General features: G+C 40.0%; 1 protein-coding gene and 1 pseudogene across 1 annotated transcript; one reads left to right on the top strand and one right to left on the bottom strand.

Annotated features, from left to right (window-relative positions):
• Positions 1-9,744: 9,744 nt before the first annotated feature.
• Positions 9,745-11,003, bottom strand: LOC120534638 (annotated as a pseudogene).
• A 655-nt stretch (positions 11,004-11,658) lies between these two features.
• Positions 11,659-14,653, top strand: LOC120533210 (zona pellucida sperm-binding protein 3-like). Its single transcript, XM_039759979.1, has 9 exons — positions 11,659-12,055; positions 13,029-13,147; positions 13,309-13,412; positions 13,489-13,663; positions 13,737-13,857; positions 13,943-14,034; positions 14,109-14,224; positions 14,296-14,418; positions 14,524-14,653. The coding sequence occupies exons 1-9, from the start codon at positions 11,714-11,716 to the stop codon at positions 14,637-14,639; spliced, it is 1,308 nt and encodes a 435-aa protein (XP_039615913.1). The 5' UTR covers positions 11,659-11,713; the 3' UTR covers positions 14,640-14,653.
• The last annotated feature ends 5,458 nt before the right edge of the window (positions 14,654-20,111 follow it).

Genomic DNA, 20,111 nt, shown 5'->3' with positions numbered 1-20,111 from the left:
GATAACTGTGCTGACCACAACATGCTTCCACACTTAGATAATGTTCGCATTGAATTCCTCCCACCCAATTGCATGGCAGTGCTTCAGCCATTGGATTTGGGCATCACTCGCACCCTGAAAGTGTATCATCGCAAGGAAATGCTGAGAAAAATTCTCGTCAGCATAACTTGTAGACAGGAAGATATTAAAATAACGTGAAAGAAGCTATTGAAGCTGCTTCCATTTCCAACATCCTATCTTTGTGATGCACGTTTTCTGCAGTGACAACAACCAAAACGAGATTAAGGAGTAGACTGAACATAAGCAACACACTTTGCATGTCACTGTCTTCCATCCTCCCCAGATGGGATCGTTCGGTTGCAGGAAAACAAGCCCAGGGCTCTCACTGATTCTGCATTATGGTAAGCTGTATATTTTCTATTACTAAATTATAACTTAATAATAATAGAAATGTAATGTAAATTGTGTATAAAACTGCCCTACGAACCCGCCCATAATCACCCCATACACTCCAACCTCCAACAGCCCACCAATCCCTGGAAAAATTTGCTTCTAGTAAGGCGGTTGCGGACCACTGGGCTACACTACTGGCTGAGCTGCTGAGACTGGCCACTAGGCAGAACTGACCATCACAAGTTGTAACAGCTCGCATATTTTCACATTTTTTTGTTCTAGTTTTATGTAATTTTGTGCTAGTATTGTAACGAAAAGTTAGTGCAGACTACAACTGAAGATCTGAAGCGGACGCAAGAAGTTTGGTGAGTTGTTTGTTAACAGATTTTTGTGATTTTGAGTTTGTATAATTAGTGTAGGTCAGGGGGCTTTTTGCATATCGGTTTATTTAACATTATAAACTTTGAAGTAAACTTAGTAAAGTAAAATTTGATTTTTGGAGTATTTGTTTTCCAACATGAATTTCTGAGCAATTAAGCAATGAATTCAGTGAGTGTTTTCGTGATTTCAGTTCACACGAACAGGACTTGCACTGTTTACGTCACCATACTCTTATAATGTTGAGAATGCGCCTGAGAATATCCAAATGGATTTGATTGAACTGCAGTCAGATTCTATTCTGATGGCAAAATACAACGAAGTTGGTGTGCCAGGCTTGTATGCTTACCTGCCACCCTCGTATGTGCAGATCCGTAAGTTGGTATCGAGAGTACTGTCTATGTTTGGAAACACTTACCTTTGTGAGCAATTGTTTTCGTTAATGAAAGACACCAAAACCCCACATCGCTCAAGACTTACTGTCGAGCACCTTTCATCCCTCATAAAAGTTGCAGCTGCACAGGATTGCAAGCCTGATATTGATGAACTGGTTACTAACAAGAGATGCCAAGTGTCAGGACAAAAGAAATAGATCTCACACTGTAAGACTCCTATATAAGGACTTAGCTAAGAGGCTAAGACTCTAATTGTACACTGTTGTAAAGAGATTGTATGGAAATAAATTGCTTTTCTTTAAACTTTAAGTGTTACATTTTTAAAGTTTTCAGTATTGGAAAGAAAGCTACAGTAACTTTGTATAATAGTATAATAGTATTTGTTACAGTGCGGCCCGCTGACGCACGTATGGCAGTCGAAGCGGCCCACCAATGGTAGGGAGTTTGATATGCCTGGGTTACACAGCAAATTGGTTAAATGTGTATCAATAGAGAATGCTGAAACAGTTGGTGGTCATGGTGAGGAAGATGAAAACATCAACTTACAATATCCCGTAGAATATTTACAACTGTTAACACCGGCCGAATTACTGTTGAAAGAAGGATGTATCATATATGACAATTAACAAATCACAGGGACAAACATTAAAAAAAAAAAAAGGTTTATTTATTAAAGAGAAAGAAACGATATTCACTCACAGGCAGTTATATGTTGGGTTGTCATGATGTAAGTCCAAACACCGAATCACAATTCAATGCGATATTGACAATTAATTTTATTCAAAAAATTGTTTTAGCGAAGTTTTACAGTAAAAGTGTAAGTTTAAAAAGTATGTGCATGTTAATTTTTAAAGCCAAACAGAACGAAAACGTATAACGCAACGAATACCACTAAACATGATTTGCTTTCAATTTATTATGTTTTACTATTTTTTACTATGATTAATTACTTGCTGTAATATAAAATAGTTAGGTCTATTATGCATATGTAACAATTCCCATGAAAATAACAATCTGTTTAAATTGTACATCCGCTTCCCCATACGCGAGCGGCAGATCTGCAAAGTGGCTAGCGCGTAGTGCCCAAACCGGGGGTTGGCGATCAAAACAAGCAGGGGGCAAAGTCCCCTAGTGTTCCAAAAGAACTTGAAGTTGAGTTTTGAAAGTCCCTAAAGTCTTACCTTCTACCACACTATTTGGTAGCTTATTCCAAGTGTCTATCGTTCATTGTGTAAAGAAATGTCCTAATGTTTGTGTGAAATTTACCCTTATCAAGTTTCCAACTGTGTCCCCGTGTTCTTGTTGAACTCATTTTAAAATAACAGTCTCAATCCACTGTACTAATTCCCTTCATAATTTTAAACACTTCTATCACATCTCCTCTTAATTTTCTTTTGCTTAAATTGAAAAGGCTCAGCTTTTTTAATCTTTTACTTGAATAAGTAGTTCCATGCAAACGTATACTATGTGTGAGAGACCCCAAGTTCTGGCCTGGATGCTCTTTACTGATAATATCCTTAAGCTTTGGTTCAAGGAATTGGGTTTGGACCACCTTTACTTTGCCAGGTTGTAATAAAGGCTTAAAAAAAATTGAGAGAATACAAAACATACGCCATCAATAACTGATACTGTCTTGCCAAAGTAACTACAATGTTTTTAAAATTGTAGGAATCGTGAACTACCCTCTTGAAAAAACTATGCATAAATTTAAACTTCATGCTCCACAGATCAACTAATGGGCCAAATCATCTTATCATATTTGGGTAATGCTCTATGAAATGGAGTTTGGGTTTCAGTTTTTCATTTGGAAACACTTCTTGAAACAGTTGTCTGTGTCCTGAGAGTGTTCATCCCAAATAAAGGGAGATTCACTCAAAAGAGGCCCCGAATATTCTGTTGTAACTCCTGTTAGGATGAAGCAATCTGAACTGAAAAATGTGCTCTATACTGTATCTTGAGGTATGTGTAAGCGACTGGATTACATGCAATGCTGGAAGTGGTTTCCATTTTCTGCCAGACACATTTCAGCATGGTGCTCCATGTTTCTGAAAGAACTGGCAAGCGTCTCGGGGAGAATAGCAGCAATTTCACGTTGGATGTATTCCATCAAATCTTGTTCCGACAGACTTTTCCTTTGAGCAGACCCTAAAGGAAGAAGTCTGGTGGTGTCAGATCCAGTGACCGTGGTGGCCAAAGCCCTTTTGAAATTACCCTGTTGCCAAAGAAGGACTCAATTTCTGCCATGCTCCTTGCTGATGTGTGACACATTGATCCATCTTGCTGGAAGTAAACCTTCCTTTAACTCACGATCATCCAGTTGATTCTGACATCGCTTAAACAAATTGGTGACTCAATTGGCTTGCACCATGAAGATGTGCTGCTCATTACTGTACACCACCATCACGATGAGAAGTCGAGTGACTGAGTGAAGGGGTACCGGCGCTATGCACCCAGAAGTTCCAAACGGAGGTTAAGAGTTGTGATGGCTGTCCAGTGCCTACCTCATTGCGCCAACACACGGGCTTCCCGGCTTGTCTGAAGCAGTCTGAGCAGCACATTGCACATTGTTTCGTTCAGAAGGCTCTCCTAGCAACAGTTATTACAGAATAATTGGGGCCTTTTTTGAGTGAATCTCCCTGTAGGACAATGTTTCTTCATAAAAATTTCTTGGAAAATGCAAGTTCCACAATATTCTTCAGGTTCATTAAAATTTCCCACATTTTCTCTTTTTCGGGCACTGAACTACCAATCATCAATGGTAAGAGTCTTAACAGTGTCCAATTCTAATGCCCATTACCACCAATTGTTTTTTTGGAACTGTAAACATTTTTGTGGTCATATGAAAAAATCTGGATGATAGTGTTAAGTCTGTCAAGTTTAATCAACTTGTGCAGACGAACACTCAACTCAAAAGGCACAACACCCTCAAGAAAATCGTGAAGAAGGTCAGGTGGAAACCCAGTTACAGAGTGGAAAAAAAGTCAAATGCTTCCTCAAGACACATTCAGCTTTCACACCACTGACAAACTCGAGACTGTGATTTGTTTTAAGCTGAATGACTAAATCATCATGCCCCTGTTGTGTTCTTACTTGAAACAGTCCTTCCTGTACAATAATGCTCTGAATGTCTACCTTGAAGCTCTCTTGAAATATCTGCAAGATTAAGTGCAGCAGGATTATCAGCAGAAACAGCAAACAGTGTCCCTCTGATATCTCCAGAAAGTTTACTGATCTATAAACCTTGTTCAAGCATCTTTAAATCTTTTTAATGGATCAAAAAAACCTTTGTAACCAAACTCTCTTACATCCACACTTTTGCTTAAAAGTGCTAACTGTGTTGCATTGAGATTGCTTCAAAATCCTTATAGCTAGTTAATAAGAACCCAGTATCCTGCAGTTAACTTGTGTTTCTTGCGTGCTGTGCCATGTGGATTGGCAACTTCAAAACCATCAACATGCAAACAAATAGCAACTCTAAACTCTCTGGAACCAAGAAGTTTGCTTTCTTTATAAAACTTTCCATCAAGATATGACATATAATAATCTTGGTATCTCCACTAAAACACTCAATGTTTTCTCCAAAACATCATCTCATCTCGACCAAGCAAATTTGTTAAGACTTTTAGTGCGGGAACATAAATAAATGACTTATGTTTTATTTGGCTGAAAACAAACTCAACTGGTTCTACTACAGCAACGTTTTTGTTTTTAATAAGCCTTTCTTTTGTGACCAGTACAAAGTGTTCCTCCTTCACATTTTGTGAATGGTGTCTGAAATATTTGCAAGATCAGACTTACCAAGAGTGCAGCCATGTTTCTTCAAAGCGTCCACAATAATGTGTAAGGTTTGTGATTCTGAAAGTTCTGAGATCTGTTTTAAATTTTCAGTTATCTGTTGCATTGCATTTTGTGAAACGTGCAGTACAGTTTGCACACACAAAATGGCTAAATGTAAATTTTCACTTTTAAACAACAATACCAGTCAAAATGTTACTGCTACATGCCTCTGTGGTATTTTCACCACCATCAGATTCCTCTAGAGCAGGGGTCGCCAACTCTGGTCCTGGAGGGCCCCAGTGGCTGCTGTTTTCATTCTAACCCTTTTTTATTTGAGTGCTAATTAATTAACTTCTTGTGAATTCATTTTAATTGAATTGCTTTTTCAAGATTTGTTCCCCTGATTCACTTCATTTCTTTACTTAAATGGCACCCAAACAGAAATGAATGTCAATGTCAATGTCAATTTATTTATATAGTACATTTAAAACAATGTAGGAATGCTGTGGCCAAATTGCTTTACAATAATAGAATTAAAGAAAAACATACAATTAACACGAATAACATAAATAGAAATAAAATAAATGAACATAAATAAAATAAATAATACATAGAAGTAATGTTACATAATCACAATGAGGAAACCATCAGTATTACTGAAGGTCACGGAATGCAAGTGAATAGAAATGAGTCTTTAATCTCGTTTTGAACAGTTCAGTTGTAGACGACTCCTTTATGTGATGAGGTAAAGAGTTCCACAGGCGAGGAGCAGCAGCTGCAAATGCCCTGTCCCCCTTAGTTTTACACTTGGTATGAGGGACAACAAGAGACAACTGACCAGAAGATCTAAGCACTCTGGATGGCTGGTGTAAAACACACAATTTGGAAAATTAGGCAGGAGTGAGCCCATGTAAAGATTTAAAAACTAGCAATAAGATTTTAAAATCAATTTGAAAACCGACAGGCATCCAGTGTAAAGAAGCTAATATCGGAGAAACAGAGTCAGACTTTCTTGCCCCAACCAGGAAGCGAGCGTCAGCATTCTGGACCATCTGTAACCTGCATATCAGGGATTTGCTAATCCCAGAATACAGTGAGTTGCAGTAATCGAGGTGAGAAAAGATAAAAGCCTGAGTAGCTTTCTCAAGAAGATAAAAAGGGCTTAATCTTACCTAACAGACGAAGCTGGAAAAAGCAACTCTTGATTACAGAATTAACCTGTTTCTTAAAAGAGAGGTTACTGTCAAAGATAACACCAAGATTGCGGATTTGAGGTTTGTAAAAGACAGAGAACGAGCAGAGAAGTCCAAAAACCAATCTGGGCTTTAGCTGATGGACCCACTATAAGCACCTCTGTTTTATTTTGATTCAGATCAAGAAAATTATTAGCCATCCAGGATCTTAGTTCAAAAAGACAGTTGTGCAGTTGATTCATTGCAGAGTTGCAGACGGGAATATAAACCCGTGTATCATCAGCATAGCAGTGAAAAGAAATGCTAAATTTCCTAAAAATAGCTCCAATAGGGTGAAGGCATATAGAGAATAAAATAGGACCCAAAATGGATCCCTGTGGAACACCACATTTAAGAGGAGCAGTAGACGAAAAAGAGGAATTTAAAGTCACTGAAACTTGTCTACCAGTTAGACATGACCTGAACCAGTTAAGAGCAGCCCCTTTAAGCCCAACAAGATGTTTGAGACGTATCAGCAATATCTCATGGTCAATAGTGTCAAAGGCAGCGGACAGGTCAAGGAGGACAAGGACTTTAGCGCCACCCGAGTCAGTAATAAGAGAGATGTCGTTGAATACTTTAAGGAGGGCCGTCTCAACACCATGATAATGCCTAAAGCCAGATTGGTAGATCTCAAATAAATTATTGGAGTTAAGGTGATCAACCAATTGATTATAAATAATTCTTTCTACTATTTTAGCCGGAAATGGCAATTGGGAAATTGAAATGTGAAGTGAGTGAGTCGACAGAAGACCAAATAAGTCAGGGCCTCAAACTACAACCAATTTCACTCCAACCAGTTGCTTAATGAGGTGCCCATTCTTGTCGTTAATTAAACCCATTCTTTAATTCTGTGGCTTGTTGCTGCTCTCATGGTGCATTAGCAGACATTTCCAAAACTATTGATTTTCTCTTTTTAAGAGCTCTGGTAAAAAGTTTTATTTTTTTAATTTATTTCTAGGTATTGTATGATGGACAGCAGTTGTTTTGGCTCATTTTGTATCTCCTTATTGTTTGGCTCCTAATTAAGGAAGAAGAAACAATTAAGGGGGCTGAGTCTTCAAGAGTAAGTCAATTAAAATTAATTCAAAAGGAGTTCATTAGCAGAAAAAAAACAGGTCACTAATTAAGAAAAGGGTTAGAATGAAAAACTGCAGCCACTGTGGCCCTCCAGGACCGGAGTTGGTGACCCCTGCCCTAGAGGACGGCTAGCTTCACTTAATTCATTCTCTACAAATACCACAGACATTATAAAAAGGAGTGATCTTTATATTTTCTATCCGGTGCCACAGCGAGTGGCAGCCATTCCAGCAGCTCCGTGTATGATTACTCTTTAAATTAATATTGTTTTTTGTATCAGTATACTGCTGCTGGATTATGTGAATTTCCCCTTGGGATTAATAAAGTATCTATCTATCTATCTAATGTGCACTTGGAATGTGGAAAGAATGTTAGTTTTAAAATATATGGACAGTGCAGTTTCGTAGTTTTTCAAGTGTCTGCTGAAGTGAATAATAAAGGTAATTTCATTGCAAATGTCTTCGAAATGACAGATTGAAAAGCCCATATACAGTATATTGAGTCTAGAAAACATGATCAGCAAGTCTTTGATAGGCTGCAACAAAATGACGAAAGAACGGGTGCATTTTTTCACACAAGCGGAGCAGGACTTTTTACTCGAAGGATATGAAGAATTTCAAGAGTTAATACGTACAAGGGGTAACACTGCAAAAGCGTGTTCATAAATAGTGCAGTACTCTCCAAGTTCTTCAATAAATAAATAAATAAATAAATAATCCATTAAATGAAAACGAGGAGTTTAAAAATCAATAAATAGAAAAAACAATCCTTTAAAACCAGAGGTTAAAATGATCAGGAAGCAGTCTTAAAACCATCAAACAAATCCGGTGCTCTTCTGTTAGCGTATCACCTGCTAATCCCGTTTGGGCCAAGCAGCAGGCAAGACGCCTCTGCAGCTGCCCTCCTACAACACACGCATGAGACTGAGACCTCCCGATCCCTGGCTCCGGTATGGCACTCATCCCAGTCCCGAGACTTGATTACCCCAATAGCCAGGTCGCTCATATTGGGGACTCCACCACCAAGCCTCCCTGACTTCCGCTGCCTTTCCACGGCCTTCTGCAGCTCGTCGCTTTCCTCTAGGAACTCCCGCTACCTGCTCACTCAGCGGGAGCAACCTCAACTCAACGTCTAGGTGTTGGCCTAACACCCAGCTTCCATACAGCTATCCACGAGCGCTCGATCGCGCGCTCACCACATGCACGCACCGCGTGTCTGTCTCTCTCCGGCACCGCCTGCTTCCACACTCGCTCCCTGTAACCTCCGTTCTCTCTTTCCTTTCCTTTTTCTCCCCGATCGTTTTTTACTCCCTTTAAAAAGCCCAAACTAGAAAAGATGGCTGGCAAAAAGTGCCCGGCAAATTAAACTCTAAGTAGTGTGCATTGTACTTACTGAATGCAGCGTTTCATTTCCTATGTGTTAGATTAATTATTATTTAATATGTCATAATTCCTGATCAAACGTGAGCACAAGGAGAACATGGGAACAGGTTAAAGTGAAGTACAAGAATATGCTTCAAACTGGTAAATATTGGTATATAACTATTTAAAGAATTGTTGACATAAAGAATCATATATAATATAAAAAACCATTAATTTGAAAGCTAATAAGAAGAAGGCAGACAAGAAAAAAACAGGTGGAGGTCCACGCAGTCCAGACCTAACCCCTGCTAAAGAGTTGGCTCTCCAGCAAAATGTCCATCGCCCTGTTTCTGAGGGCATTCCAGAGGGAAGCTCCTCCTCAGAACCAGTGGCAGGATGCAGTGGTAACTTCATTTCAAGTAAAGGATGGTTATTGCATATATTTTGTCCTCAATGTGTGCCATAGGTATGTCCCATTTAGCCCCCTTTGTATTTTTTTGTTGGTTCAGTAGCAGGTAATGTTATATCCCTAGAACCTGTGTCTGACCACCGAGCTATTGATGAATGTCAGATATTTGATGAAGACACTGTGTCTGTTTATTCATCAGGAGGAGAGGTAAATGTTCCAAATGTTTGAACAAACTCCACTCTGATCAGTCCCATGTGCTAATCGTGATATAAACGTGTTGCAGGAGCCTGTAGCCAGCACACATGTACCTTTTGGAACATCCACATCAAAAAAAGGAGATGGTGAGGTTGGTTGAGCTATCTGTTGTACCTGATACGAAATGATTCAAAATGAGATACTGTGTATACAATATGTGTAATTGTGTATTTATTTGCAGAAAAATGTGAGGGCTCTATACAAGAGATATCTTCAGCAGAAAGTCACGTACAGGAAACTAAAAATGAGGAAAATACAGCAGGACATGGAACTTCATGAACTGAAGACAACCAAAATGAATTTGCAAATAAAAATACTAGAAAAACAATTGGTAACAAAATTCTCTTCTCTTTCCCATGATGTGTATGTGTGAGTGTATCCTTAATTTATGTTCTCCTCCTTACAGGCTGAAGGTCCTTAATATATAATAAATCAGTTTTTGTGTGAAACCACTATTGTTTTTTTCATTGAAAATGTTGGGTCACAAGTCTGTCTCTGGCAGCTCTGCCACTGGTTTGCTCAAGATGCACTGGGTCAAGGTCATCATCAGGCTGCACCAAAACCTCAGGGACTCTCTCTTTTCTGATGGTCGCTATGTTGTGTAAGACAGAGCATGCAACAATTATGTCACATGCTCTGTCAGGTGCAACCCTCAGCCTTTTTAAACATTGAAATCTCTCCTTCAGGTGGCCAAAGGTCATTTCAATTTGTGCCCTTGTCCTAGACAGAGCTGCATTATATCGAGTTTGTGGCCCAGGGTTAGGGTCAGGAAACAGGGTCATTAGAAAATTCCTACAGGCATATCCCCTGTCCCCATGCAGGACTCCATCATGATGACCTGTGGAATATGTAAAAATTGTGAATACAATATACATATCACCATGATTAATAATTAGATTATTACCTTGTTCAAATGTCCGATGCAGGTGTGTTTCCTTAAAAATTCTAGAGTCATGAACAGACCCTGGCCATTCAGCCTCCACATTTGATACAAGGTAGGATGCATCACAGATCATCTGACAATTGATAGCATGTAGGTCAAACAATTTTACTGTCAACATACCTATTGGCTATTTTCAAATCTTTCAAAAAGTGACATTACCTGCAAGTTAATACTGTGGAAGCCTTTTCTGTTCACTTAATCTTGGTCATTTGGACCTGATGGGGCCTTTATTCGGATCTGTATACAATCCAGTGCCCCAATCACATTTGGAAATCCTAGGTAATGAGAATATTAGGCTGATCGCGAAATTCTTTATGGAACTGTAGGTGTTTTGTCTGTGTATTACCTACCTGCAATAGCATGAAACGCCTCTTTTATGGTCTGCACACGCAGGTGTCCAGGAAACACTATAAAAAACCGAAGCAAATGTTTCAGAGCCAAACAGACTTTACGAATTGCCTGGCAAACTGCACTTTTCGATAGATGTTCCGCATCGCCTATAAAAAATGTGCCGCTTGCCAGAAACCTTAAAGCAATACATACTGTCTGTGTGGTTGTGGGAGCCCGACTTTACCTAGTTTGACTTCGAATATAAGGAGCTAATAAATATTTGAGGTACAATATTCCCGCCCGGCTAAAGCGGTATCTTTCGAAAAGAATTTCCTCCGGGCGCAATAAAGGGTCTTGCCGATCGCGCAAAACCCTCTCTATATGAAATTCTCTTCGTATAATTTGCGCACCAATATCAATTGGTCGCTCATTCATGAACGGCGAAGCCATGACTGGATGAATTTCGCGCACCGTCACTAATTACGTGTGTGAGCTAATCCTTGTTTACAGCAGGTTTGAGGATTGGGATGTGTTGCTATGACAACACTTCCAGCAAGAGTTTCGAAAAACCGACAGATCCAGGATCAGGCCAAATCGTCAACAATTACATCCGTCTAAGCGAGTAATCCACGTACGAAAAATAACCCCCTTGTAGTGGCGACCTAGTACCACAAAAACACTTGACTAGATTCAACTAACATTTGGCAATGATTTTATTTACACACGTCTATCATGTTAGTTTGCAATTATACGCCCACAAATCTAAATTGAAGTTCTTCCGGACATCACTCGAATAAATTAAAGTTTAGTGCATTTTCTTCTCTTTCGCAAAGCAATTATTATTATTTTTTTTTTTTTTTAGTATCGAGAGATTTAAACCCCGATTGCTTGCCCACTGTAGTGTTCTACATAAGAACTGTCAACTTACTGCCTGAGATGCCTTTGTGATTCTAATTTAATTATCTTCTTATCCTAATTAAGCTCAGCATCTGAAGCGTCTTGTTCATTTCAAGCGCGATTGGTGTCTGATTGGAGATCTTTTTCTTCGCACGTGTTATTAACATTAAACAGGCGAACGCCTTCATTCGTGTATATAAAGACTGTGCTACAGTTCATGCTTTATTGCGTTTTGCTGATTTTTCCCCCTTTGTTATTTCAAAATGTGGTGTAAAGACAAGGGTCAGATAGCCGTAGTGTTGCTGCTCTTTTACCTCTGCGATGCTTTTGCTCAGCCCCGTTTCAAAGGACGGAAGCTCATCGCAAAACACCAGAAGCCCGCGGTCATGCGTTATGTTGAGCCGAGAGTTGGCGCCCCGCAGACCGTAACCGCTCAGTGCACCGACAGTGAGGTGATCGTCACCATCAGTCCGGACTTGCTGGGCATCCAAAAGCCGGTGCAGCCTTCTGATCTTTCCATGGGTGGATGTGGCGTCACCAGCCCGGCCGGTGCTCAACCCTTCGTGATTGAAGCACCTCTGCAGGGCTGTGGGAGCACCGTGGAGGTGAGTGGCTTCAGGGCTGTCACACTTTCTCGAATATCAAGTTTCAAAATTTAGTGGGTATGTTTGTAGGTTGCCCGGACCTAATTTTGATGTTAGTATTTACTTTTGTCGGTCAAGTCACAATTGATCAAGCATGCAGAAATCTTGGTCCCGAGTGTCTGTTACGTGGAAAAAAAAGTTTCAAAACTGACTGCACGTAGACGTTAGTATTGCACGGGAAGAAAATAAGACCCAGGCAGGAAAACCTGCATTACGTGCTGAGACCCGGTTACATCCTTTAGTCCAGATCCCACTGGACCTTTTTTATGTTGGCCTATGCGCCTGGTTTCGGAGTGCTGAGGTAGGTTGAAATCTGACTTCCGCTCAACTGCGATTTGTCTAGCAACTTTTAGGGCTACGATTCAAACGTAATCTAAATTTTTAAAGAGGATGTTAGCTGGTCAGTTGTTGCTTCGAGGCTTTTAGTGTTTCTGCGTAGAAATTGTCATGTTCAAACCTAAGTACTCATGCTGTTTCTACGGGCCCTGCTTTGCTCTGGTTTTTCAGTTATGAAAAATCAAGTTGCTATTTAATGAATTGCATGTGTAAATTTTAAATGGCCTTGTGACAAATTATGGATGCATTTCAGATGGGTCAATTAAGTTGAGGACCCTTTCAGTGTTATCGTACACTACAAACTGAAATGGTGAGGTCTAAAGACAAGCAAATATCCAAGGATTGTCTGAAACTGGAGCACACCAGACACCCAAGAATAGTTTTTAAAACTGGCAGAAACATTAGGGGCCAGGTCTAAGTGACTTGGCAGATCAGGTGTGTGTAAATCTCTTGCACCTTTTAAAACGGCTCTCACTTTACCAAGCCAATTGCTCTTTATATCTTTCAGGTTAGTGAGTCAAATTCTGTGTGAATAGCTTAATTTTAACCTAGTGTTAACTATGGTTGACTTATTTAATTTGTTGGATCTTCTCTTTAGATGCAAGGAGCTCTCATAGTGTACACCTTCACCCTTGATTACAATCCTTCTCCAATTGATGGTCTTCCCATTGTAAGAACAAATCCAGCTGTGGTGCAGATTGAATGCCAATACAACAGGTAAGGGAACCAAATCTACTTGTGCTGTACATGGCATCAGTTTGGCACTTGGCCTAGAGCATACTAATGCAAATACAGACATTGTCTTCAAATCGGGGTAGATTCTTGTAGCTTAACATGTCCTGTTGCTTGCCTTTCTAATGTAATTTTTCCCAACCCAGGCTACATAATGTCAGCAGCAATGCCTTAAACCCCACTTGGGTTCCCTACACCTCCACGATATCTGCTGAGGATATTCTGGGCTTCTCGCTTGTTATAATGAGCAGTAGGTGTACACATTTAAAAATCCTTTCCATTTGCACTAATGTGATCTGAACCCCTTGTAACATTCCTGTCTGCAGGTGACTGGAGTGGGCCGAGTCCATCCAACACCTTCTTCCTAGGAGACCTCATTAACCTTCAAGCGTCTGTGGACAGCACTAACCACGAGCCTCTCCGTGTCTTTGTGGACAGCTGTGTGGCCACTCCTGGGTCCAATGCATCTGCCCCGGCCTACACCTTCATTGGGAATAATGGGTGGGTGTGAGTAATAGTCTGACTAGATATTGGTGTGGAAACACAATGCTATGGTCCCTCTTGTGTATTGCAGGTGTTTCTTAAACTGGGAATTGGAGCCTGTCAGTTTACTGTCTATGTCCCCCAGAGTTGCCCAGTCTGTAATGCAGTTCCAGCTGGATGCCTTCAGGTTTTATGGCCTGACTACTAGTTCAGTAAGTCCTTTCCTGCCATCTCCTTTGGAAGAATCCCATTGAAGCTCCCAGGTGTGACAGTAGTCTCTTGTATGTCTACTTTCAGATCTTCATTACCTGCCATCTGAAGGTGACCTTGGTGTCTGCTAATGTTGATCCTTTGAATAAGGATTGTTCATACAACTCTGCACTGAGCCAGTAAGTGCCTGAACGGATGAGGGTGCACCTGTTCAGATGAGGTAGCAGATTGTGATTGGTGGCTGTGCTTTCAGGTGGAGCTCAGTGGATGGGGACAATGCTGTCTGTAGCTGCTGTGACACAAGCTGTGCCAACCCCCCTCCCTTCAGGAGGGGCTCTGGTGCCCCTAAACACAGACCCAGGAGAGCAAGTAAGTGACCTCACCAGCAGACTTCTTCAGTGTCCAGCCTGGGATAGACAAGCTGCAATTGTATTTTTCAGGTGAAGTGAGTGCACCAGCTGGATGGCAGGAGACCATTTCTGTTGGCCCTCTTTTTCTGGAGCAGGTCTCTCCTTTGTCTTCATCACATTCCCTGTCTGGCCAGCAAGATAAAGCCTTGGCAGGTAACTTATTTCAACAGCCTAAATGCAAGCCTTGTTAAGGACTTATTAGGAATGAGCTGGTTTAACCTGGCATAGTAAAATTTGACTTTTTTTTTCTTCTTGCAGGCTCCCAATTCCAAGATTCCATCCTTGGTGCGGTTGTAGGTGTCCTGGCTGTCTCGTGTGTGGCTGTACTATTCTTTGCCTACAGAAAAGCAAAGGGTGTTAATACTAAGCAATAAAATTTTACATCTTGCCTCATTGTCTGCAGCACTTTTGTGTATAACTATCACCTGTTTAGATTAAAAAAAAAAAAAAAGCCAGTTCATGCTGTTGGGCAACTCTATCTAGTGAACATGTATATGCTAGAGTCTGTCTTGGTCAGATTGTTCCTGTCTCATATCTATAGCATGGAGGTGGAGCATATTGCATTCAGTTACAACTCCCTCATCTCAAATGTACCCACTCATCTAAGCAACATGATGGTCCTGTCTTCAGCCTCCCAAATGTCATCATCTGAAGGAAGATCTTGCATCTCTAAAGCTGAAATGTTTAACAGATTATCCTGCAATTTCAATTCAAACTCTGGTGCTTAACCCCTGAAGTCTGGGGTAGCTGCAGGGTTCAGTCTGTGGTTCTGAAGTAGCTTTACTTTCCTCTGCATCCAGAACAGACTAGAATCTGTTTCTCAGAAATTTTCTTTTCTCAGTTCCAGTAGTAAATGACTAAATTTCTGCAATGTGTTGGAAAAGTAGGATCAAAATCCCACCACAAAAAATCAATTATGGGAGAGTCATTTTAGTTGAGTAATGTCTAAACCCATATGCAACTTGGGGTAAGAGTTCAATTTGACTGAAACAAAATCCTAGTTCTCCAGGATGAAGTTTGACTGACTGCAATTTACTTTAAAGGAAGTTTTTGTGGACTCTTCCTAATGAGAATTTTTTTTAATCTTCACTCAAAGAATGTACCTGCTATTGAGGGTGCAAGGATCTGTTTTGTGGTCCAGCTGGGATGTCACTACTAGTGGCCAAGGTGGAGGCAACTCATCCTTCACATTCTCTGGATGAAAAGTCAAGCAAAATGACACCTTTTTATTGGAGCACTAAAGATTACAATATTCAAGCTTTAAAGACTTTGTGAGCACCTTCAGGTAAAATGTAATACAGGTACATTAACACAAACGTCTGGTGCAGCACTGAAAATGCAGGTTTGGTTCCTTGTAACAAGGATTATAGGGGAACCAATACTGAAATGTGGTTTGGGCTTTTATTTCCAAATCACTATATTGTATAAAGTACAGATTCTGAATAGGTGACAATTTAGTCATAGCCATATATATATATATATATAAGCATATTTTAGATTAGCTTGTGTCTTTGGTGGCTTTGTTTGTCACTACTTGCCATATTCTGTGGCTTAAGTTTGTAAGGTTTCTTTCAACAAGTGTGTTTAGATTGTTGGAAGTAATGCTGCAAACTGACATTCCAAACTATCATGGAACCAAATCTGTAATTCATACTTGTATCCTTTGGGTAGACCGGAAAAAAGCTAAATCTAACACTGCAGCACAAGAGTTCCTTTGACAGTGAAAGGGTCTTTCCAGGCTTTTGTTAGCAGGCCACACCCTGGATGATAGGGTTACTAAAGAGAAGGTCAAGCTGACACACAACTAATGCTGGAGGTGGGTTATAAAGGAAGTGGTTCATAAATCTAGCCCTTTGGTCCATAATTGGTACACAGGGTTATTGTAATTTTTTCTAGTGATGGGGGGAGAAAAATTAAGCTTTGAGGCTTTATTTCTATTTGTGCCAAAAAGGCTTTGAAGCCTCAGCCCCAGTATGAACAGTATCATCTGGTGGTTAACTGAGGTCAAGGCAAGCCCTTGAGCACAAGTGAAGCAGCGCTCACTGTTTCAGCCTCATGTCACCAGTGAAAAGTCTGCTCATTTCATTCTGCAAAGGTCCGTGTCCATTTATACTATAACTTCTGAATGCCATTTTTTTTTTTTTGTCACCAAATCTCTCTTCTCATAACATTATTGAATGAGTGATACATTTTATGTAAGCTACCTGTTTAGTGTCAAAGTGATTGAAATGCTGTGAAACCAATAAAGCGCATTGATGACATTTGAAGTTTTTAATGTGTGCGGTGTTTTGACACAAGCTCCACCTCGCTATGCTTCAGATTGACTGACACAAGCTTCGATGCTTTGGAATACAATAAAATTTATTTTTGTATAGCCCAAAATCACACAACTGCTGCAATGGGTTTTAATAGGCTCAGCCCCGAGCCCTGACTCTCTAAGAAGACAAGGAAAATCTCCCAAAAACCTTGTAGGAGAAAAAATGGAAGAAACCATGGGGAAAGGCAGCTCAAAGAGAGACCCCTTTACATGTAAATTGGGTGTCAAAAGAAGGGGGTCAATACAATACACAGAACAAATCTTCAACACAGTATTAAAAAAAGTACGGAGCAAAATTTAACAGTAGATGGATATCCCATGATATGATTTGGATTTGTTTAGAGTCCTGGAGACTGTGGCCATCAAGCTGCCTCCCCCATTTGGCCAGTGCTGGGCTAGCCAATCCGATGAAAGGACCCCTCTAGTCTGCAATCCTCCATCAGGGATGACTTTACAAAACAACATGACAGGTGGGCCATGGCACCAAGTGCCACATTTGAGTACCGAGAAGAGAAACACAATAGGTGAGGGTTAGTAACAAATGACTCATGTTACTTATGTTTTAGTGCTAATGACTGATAACAGAGATGGAGTCTGTGCAGTTAATCAGCAGCTCTAGTCAGGGTATGCTAAACTGAAGTAGTGAGTCTTCAGCTGGTATTTAAAAGCTGAGACCGAAGGGGCATCTCTTATAGTAGCAGGCAGACCGTTCCACAATTTAAGGGCCCTGTAACTAAAAGCTCGACCTTCCACTGTTGTTTTATTAATCCTTGGAATCATAAGCAGACCGGTGTCTTGTGATCTTAATGTGCGCTCTGGTTTGTACGTCATGATAATTTCAGAGAAGTAAGCTGGACCTTGGCCATTTAATGCTTTATATGTTAAAAGGAGGATTTTGAAATCTGCCCTAAACTTAACCGGGAGTGAGTGTAAGAATTTAAGAACTGGAGTTGTGTCCATACTTTCTTGTTCTTGTAATAATTCTTTCAGCAACATTTTGGATTAACTGGAGGGTGTATAAAGAACAGTTTGAACATCCAGTGGACACCACATTGCAGTAGTCAATCCTACTAGAAATAAATGCATGAATTAATTTCTCACAAAAATTGGGTGTCATTTTCCCATCTCTACATTTTTCTCACTGATCATAGTGGTAAGTTAATGAAGATCAAGATGTTTCAGGGCTGTGGATAATATGTCTTGATCAGTGCCATTGACTCTGGCTCTGCATACAGTCTTCTCTGTTGCAGTTTTGGATATGGCATTTCAATGGAAGGCCAAATTTTAGCGGTTCTGTAAAACCTGATCTGGCATTTGAGGGAAAAAGGGGTCTTCAAATTTAAATGAAAAATCTCAAAGGACAATGTCATATTTATCAGGAGATAAGAGCTACTTTATTCTTTCATGAAAGTAATTGAGCTCAAACTGAAGTCTGGCAAATGGGTTTATCCAGTTTCCAAATGCAAGAATTTAGGTTTACTAATACTATAATTGTTTATTACACATGCAAATCACTTAAAATAGTATGTATCATTTTCAAGTAGCAATAATCAGGTCTGCATAGTAAGTCATGGAATTGCAAAGGGCTACTCCATATTAGTTTGACGGGAGGTTTGAACAGAATGCGGTCTCTTCAGTCCAAGTGCAATAGAAACTCCCAGTGCTTCAGGTCTTCTGCCGCTATCACTATAACCGTCAGAAAAATTCAAATATACATTTACTCAGAAACAAACTTCCCAATAAGAGAGAAGGGTAATACTATTTTTAAACCTATACTGTATCGATTAGTCCGCAATGAATCAAACTCCTAAGAATGGATTACACTTTGTCAGTCAAGAGAAACCCAGCAGTACAATTAATAATATTAATATCTTAAACCCAATTAGTGATATTAGAATCACACTTCAATAGTGTACACTGGGTTCCAAATTCATCATACAGGGTGAGCCATAATGAAGTACCGCACTTCTCGAGAACATTGCATGAGGTAGGGGCAGCCGAATAGGTTGGGGTGGAGAGGTTCTTTGATAAGCGATCCCTTCTAGGTTTTAGTTGGCAACATGCCTTAGTCTGGTGCGCATCATGCTTTTGCTGTCATAACATTCTTCAAAAACAGCGAATCCATCATCACTACGCAACGCACCTTCCAAACGCACTTCAGCATTCGTCCCAAATCGGAAAACCCAGGTAACACAAAGGAATGCCCCCAGAATACTTCCAGTGAAACCTGTGAGAACATTGCTGTATTTTTCAATCAAAAAATTAATGATATTAGAGATAACATAGTATATCTCCCCAACACTGCAGAACCTCCAAAGCCCCGGTACTCCATTATAAACAAATTAAATGCTTTCACCAGGATAGATTTACCTGAATTACATAGTATAATCTCTCAACTGAAACCCTCCACCTGTGTCCTTGACCCAATACCAACCAGGTTTTTCAAAGAAATATCAGGCGTGTTAATTGACAATATTCTGGACATAGTTCATTCGTCATTAGATACGGGGGTCTTTCCAGACTGTCTTAAGACTGCTGTAGTTAAACCCCTGCTCAAGAAAAATAATCTTGACCCCTCTGCCTTTGAAAATTTTAGACCCATCTCTAACCTGCCCTTCTTAAGTAAAATTCTAGAGAAGGCAGTCATTATGCAGTTAAATGACCACCTCAATAAACATGCTATTCTTGATACATTTCAGTCAGGCTTCAGAACAAATCACAGCACAGAAACTGCACTTGTTAAAGTAGTAAATGACTTGCGGGTAAATGCAGACAGAGGCCATTTATCTGTTCTCATCCTCTTAGATCTGAGTGCTGCATTTGACACCATTGATCACAATATTCTTAGAAATCGCCTTAGTCAATGGGTGGGCCTCTCTGGCAGTGTCTTAAATTGGTTTGAATCCTACCTGGCAGGTAGAAAATTCTTTGTTAGTTGTGGTAATCAAATCTCAAAGACACATGATATCCAATATGGTGTTCCACAAGGCTCTATCCTGGGTCCGCTGTTATTCTCAATCTACATGCTTCCGTTAGGTCAGATTATCTCAGGTTACAACGTGAGTTACCACAGCTATGCTGATGACACACAGCTGTACTTATCAATAGCACCTGATGACTCCACTCTTTCGATACACTAACACAATGTCTTACTGGTATTTCTGAATGGATGAATAGTAATTTTCTCAAACTAAATAAAGAGAAAACTGAAATTTTAGTAATTGGCAATAATGGATTCAATGAGGTTATCAGAAATAAACTTGATGCACTAGGATTAAAAGTTAAGACGGAAGTAAAAATTTAGGGGTAACCGTTGACTGTAATCTGAATTTTAAATCGCATATTCATCAGACCACTAGGACAGCATTTTTTCACTTAAGAAACATAGCTAAAGTTAGACCTCTTATATCATTGAAAGATGCTGAGAAATTAATTCACGTGTTTGTTTTCAGTCGACTAGATTACTGTAACACACTCCTCTCAGGACTACCCAAAAAAGACAGAAATCATTTGCAACGAGTGCAGAATG

This window comes from Polypterus senegalus, chromosome 8 (genome assembly GCF_016835505.1).
Source record: "Polypterus senegalus isolate Bchr_013 chromosome 8, ASM1683550v1, whole genome shotgun sequence".
Taxonomy (NCBI): Eukaryota; Metazoa; Chordata; class Cladistia; order Polypteriformes; family Polypteridae; genus Polypterus; species Polypterus senegalus.
Note: the sequence above shows the minus strand (reverse complement) of the source record. Positions and strands in the feature narration are given on the sequence as shown.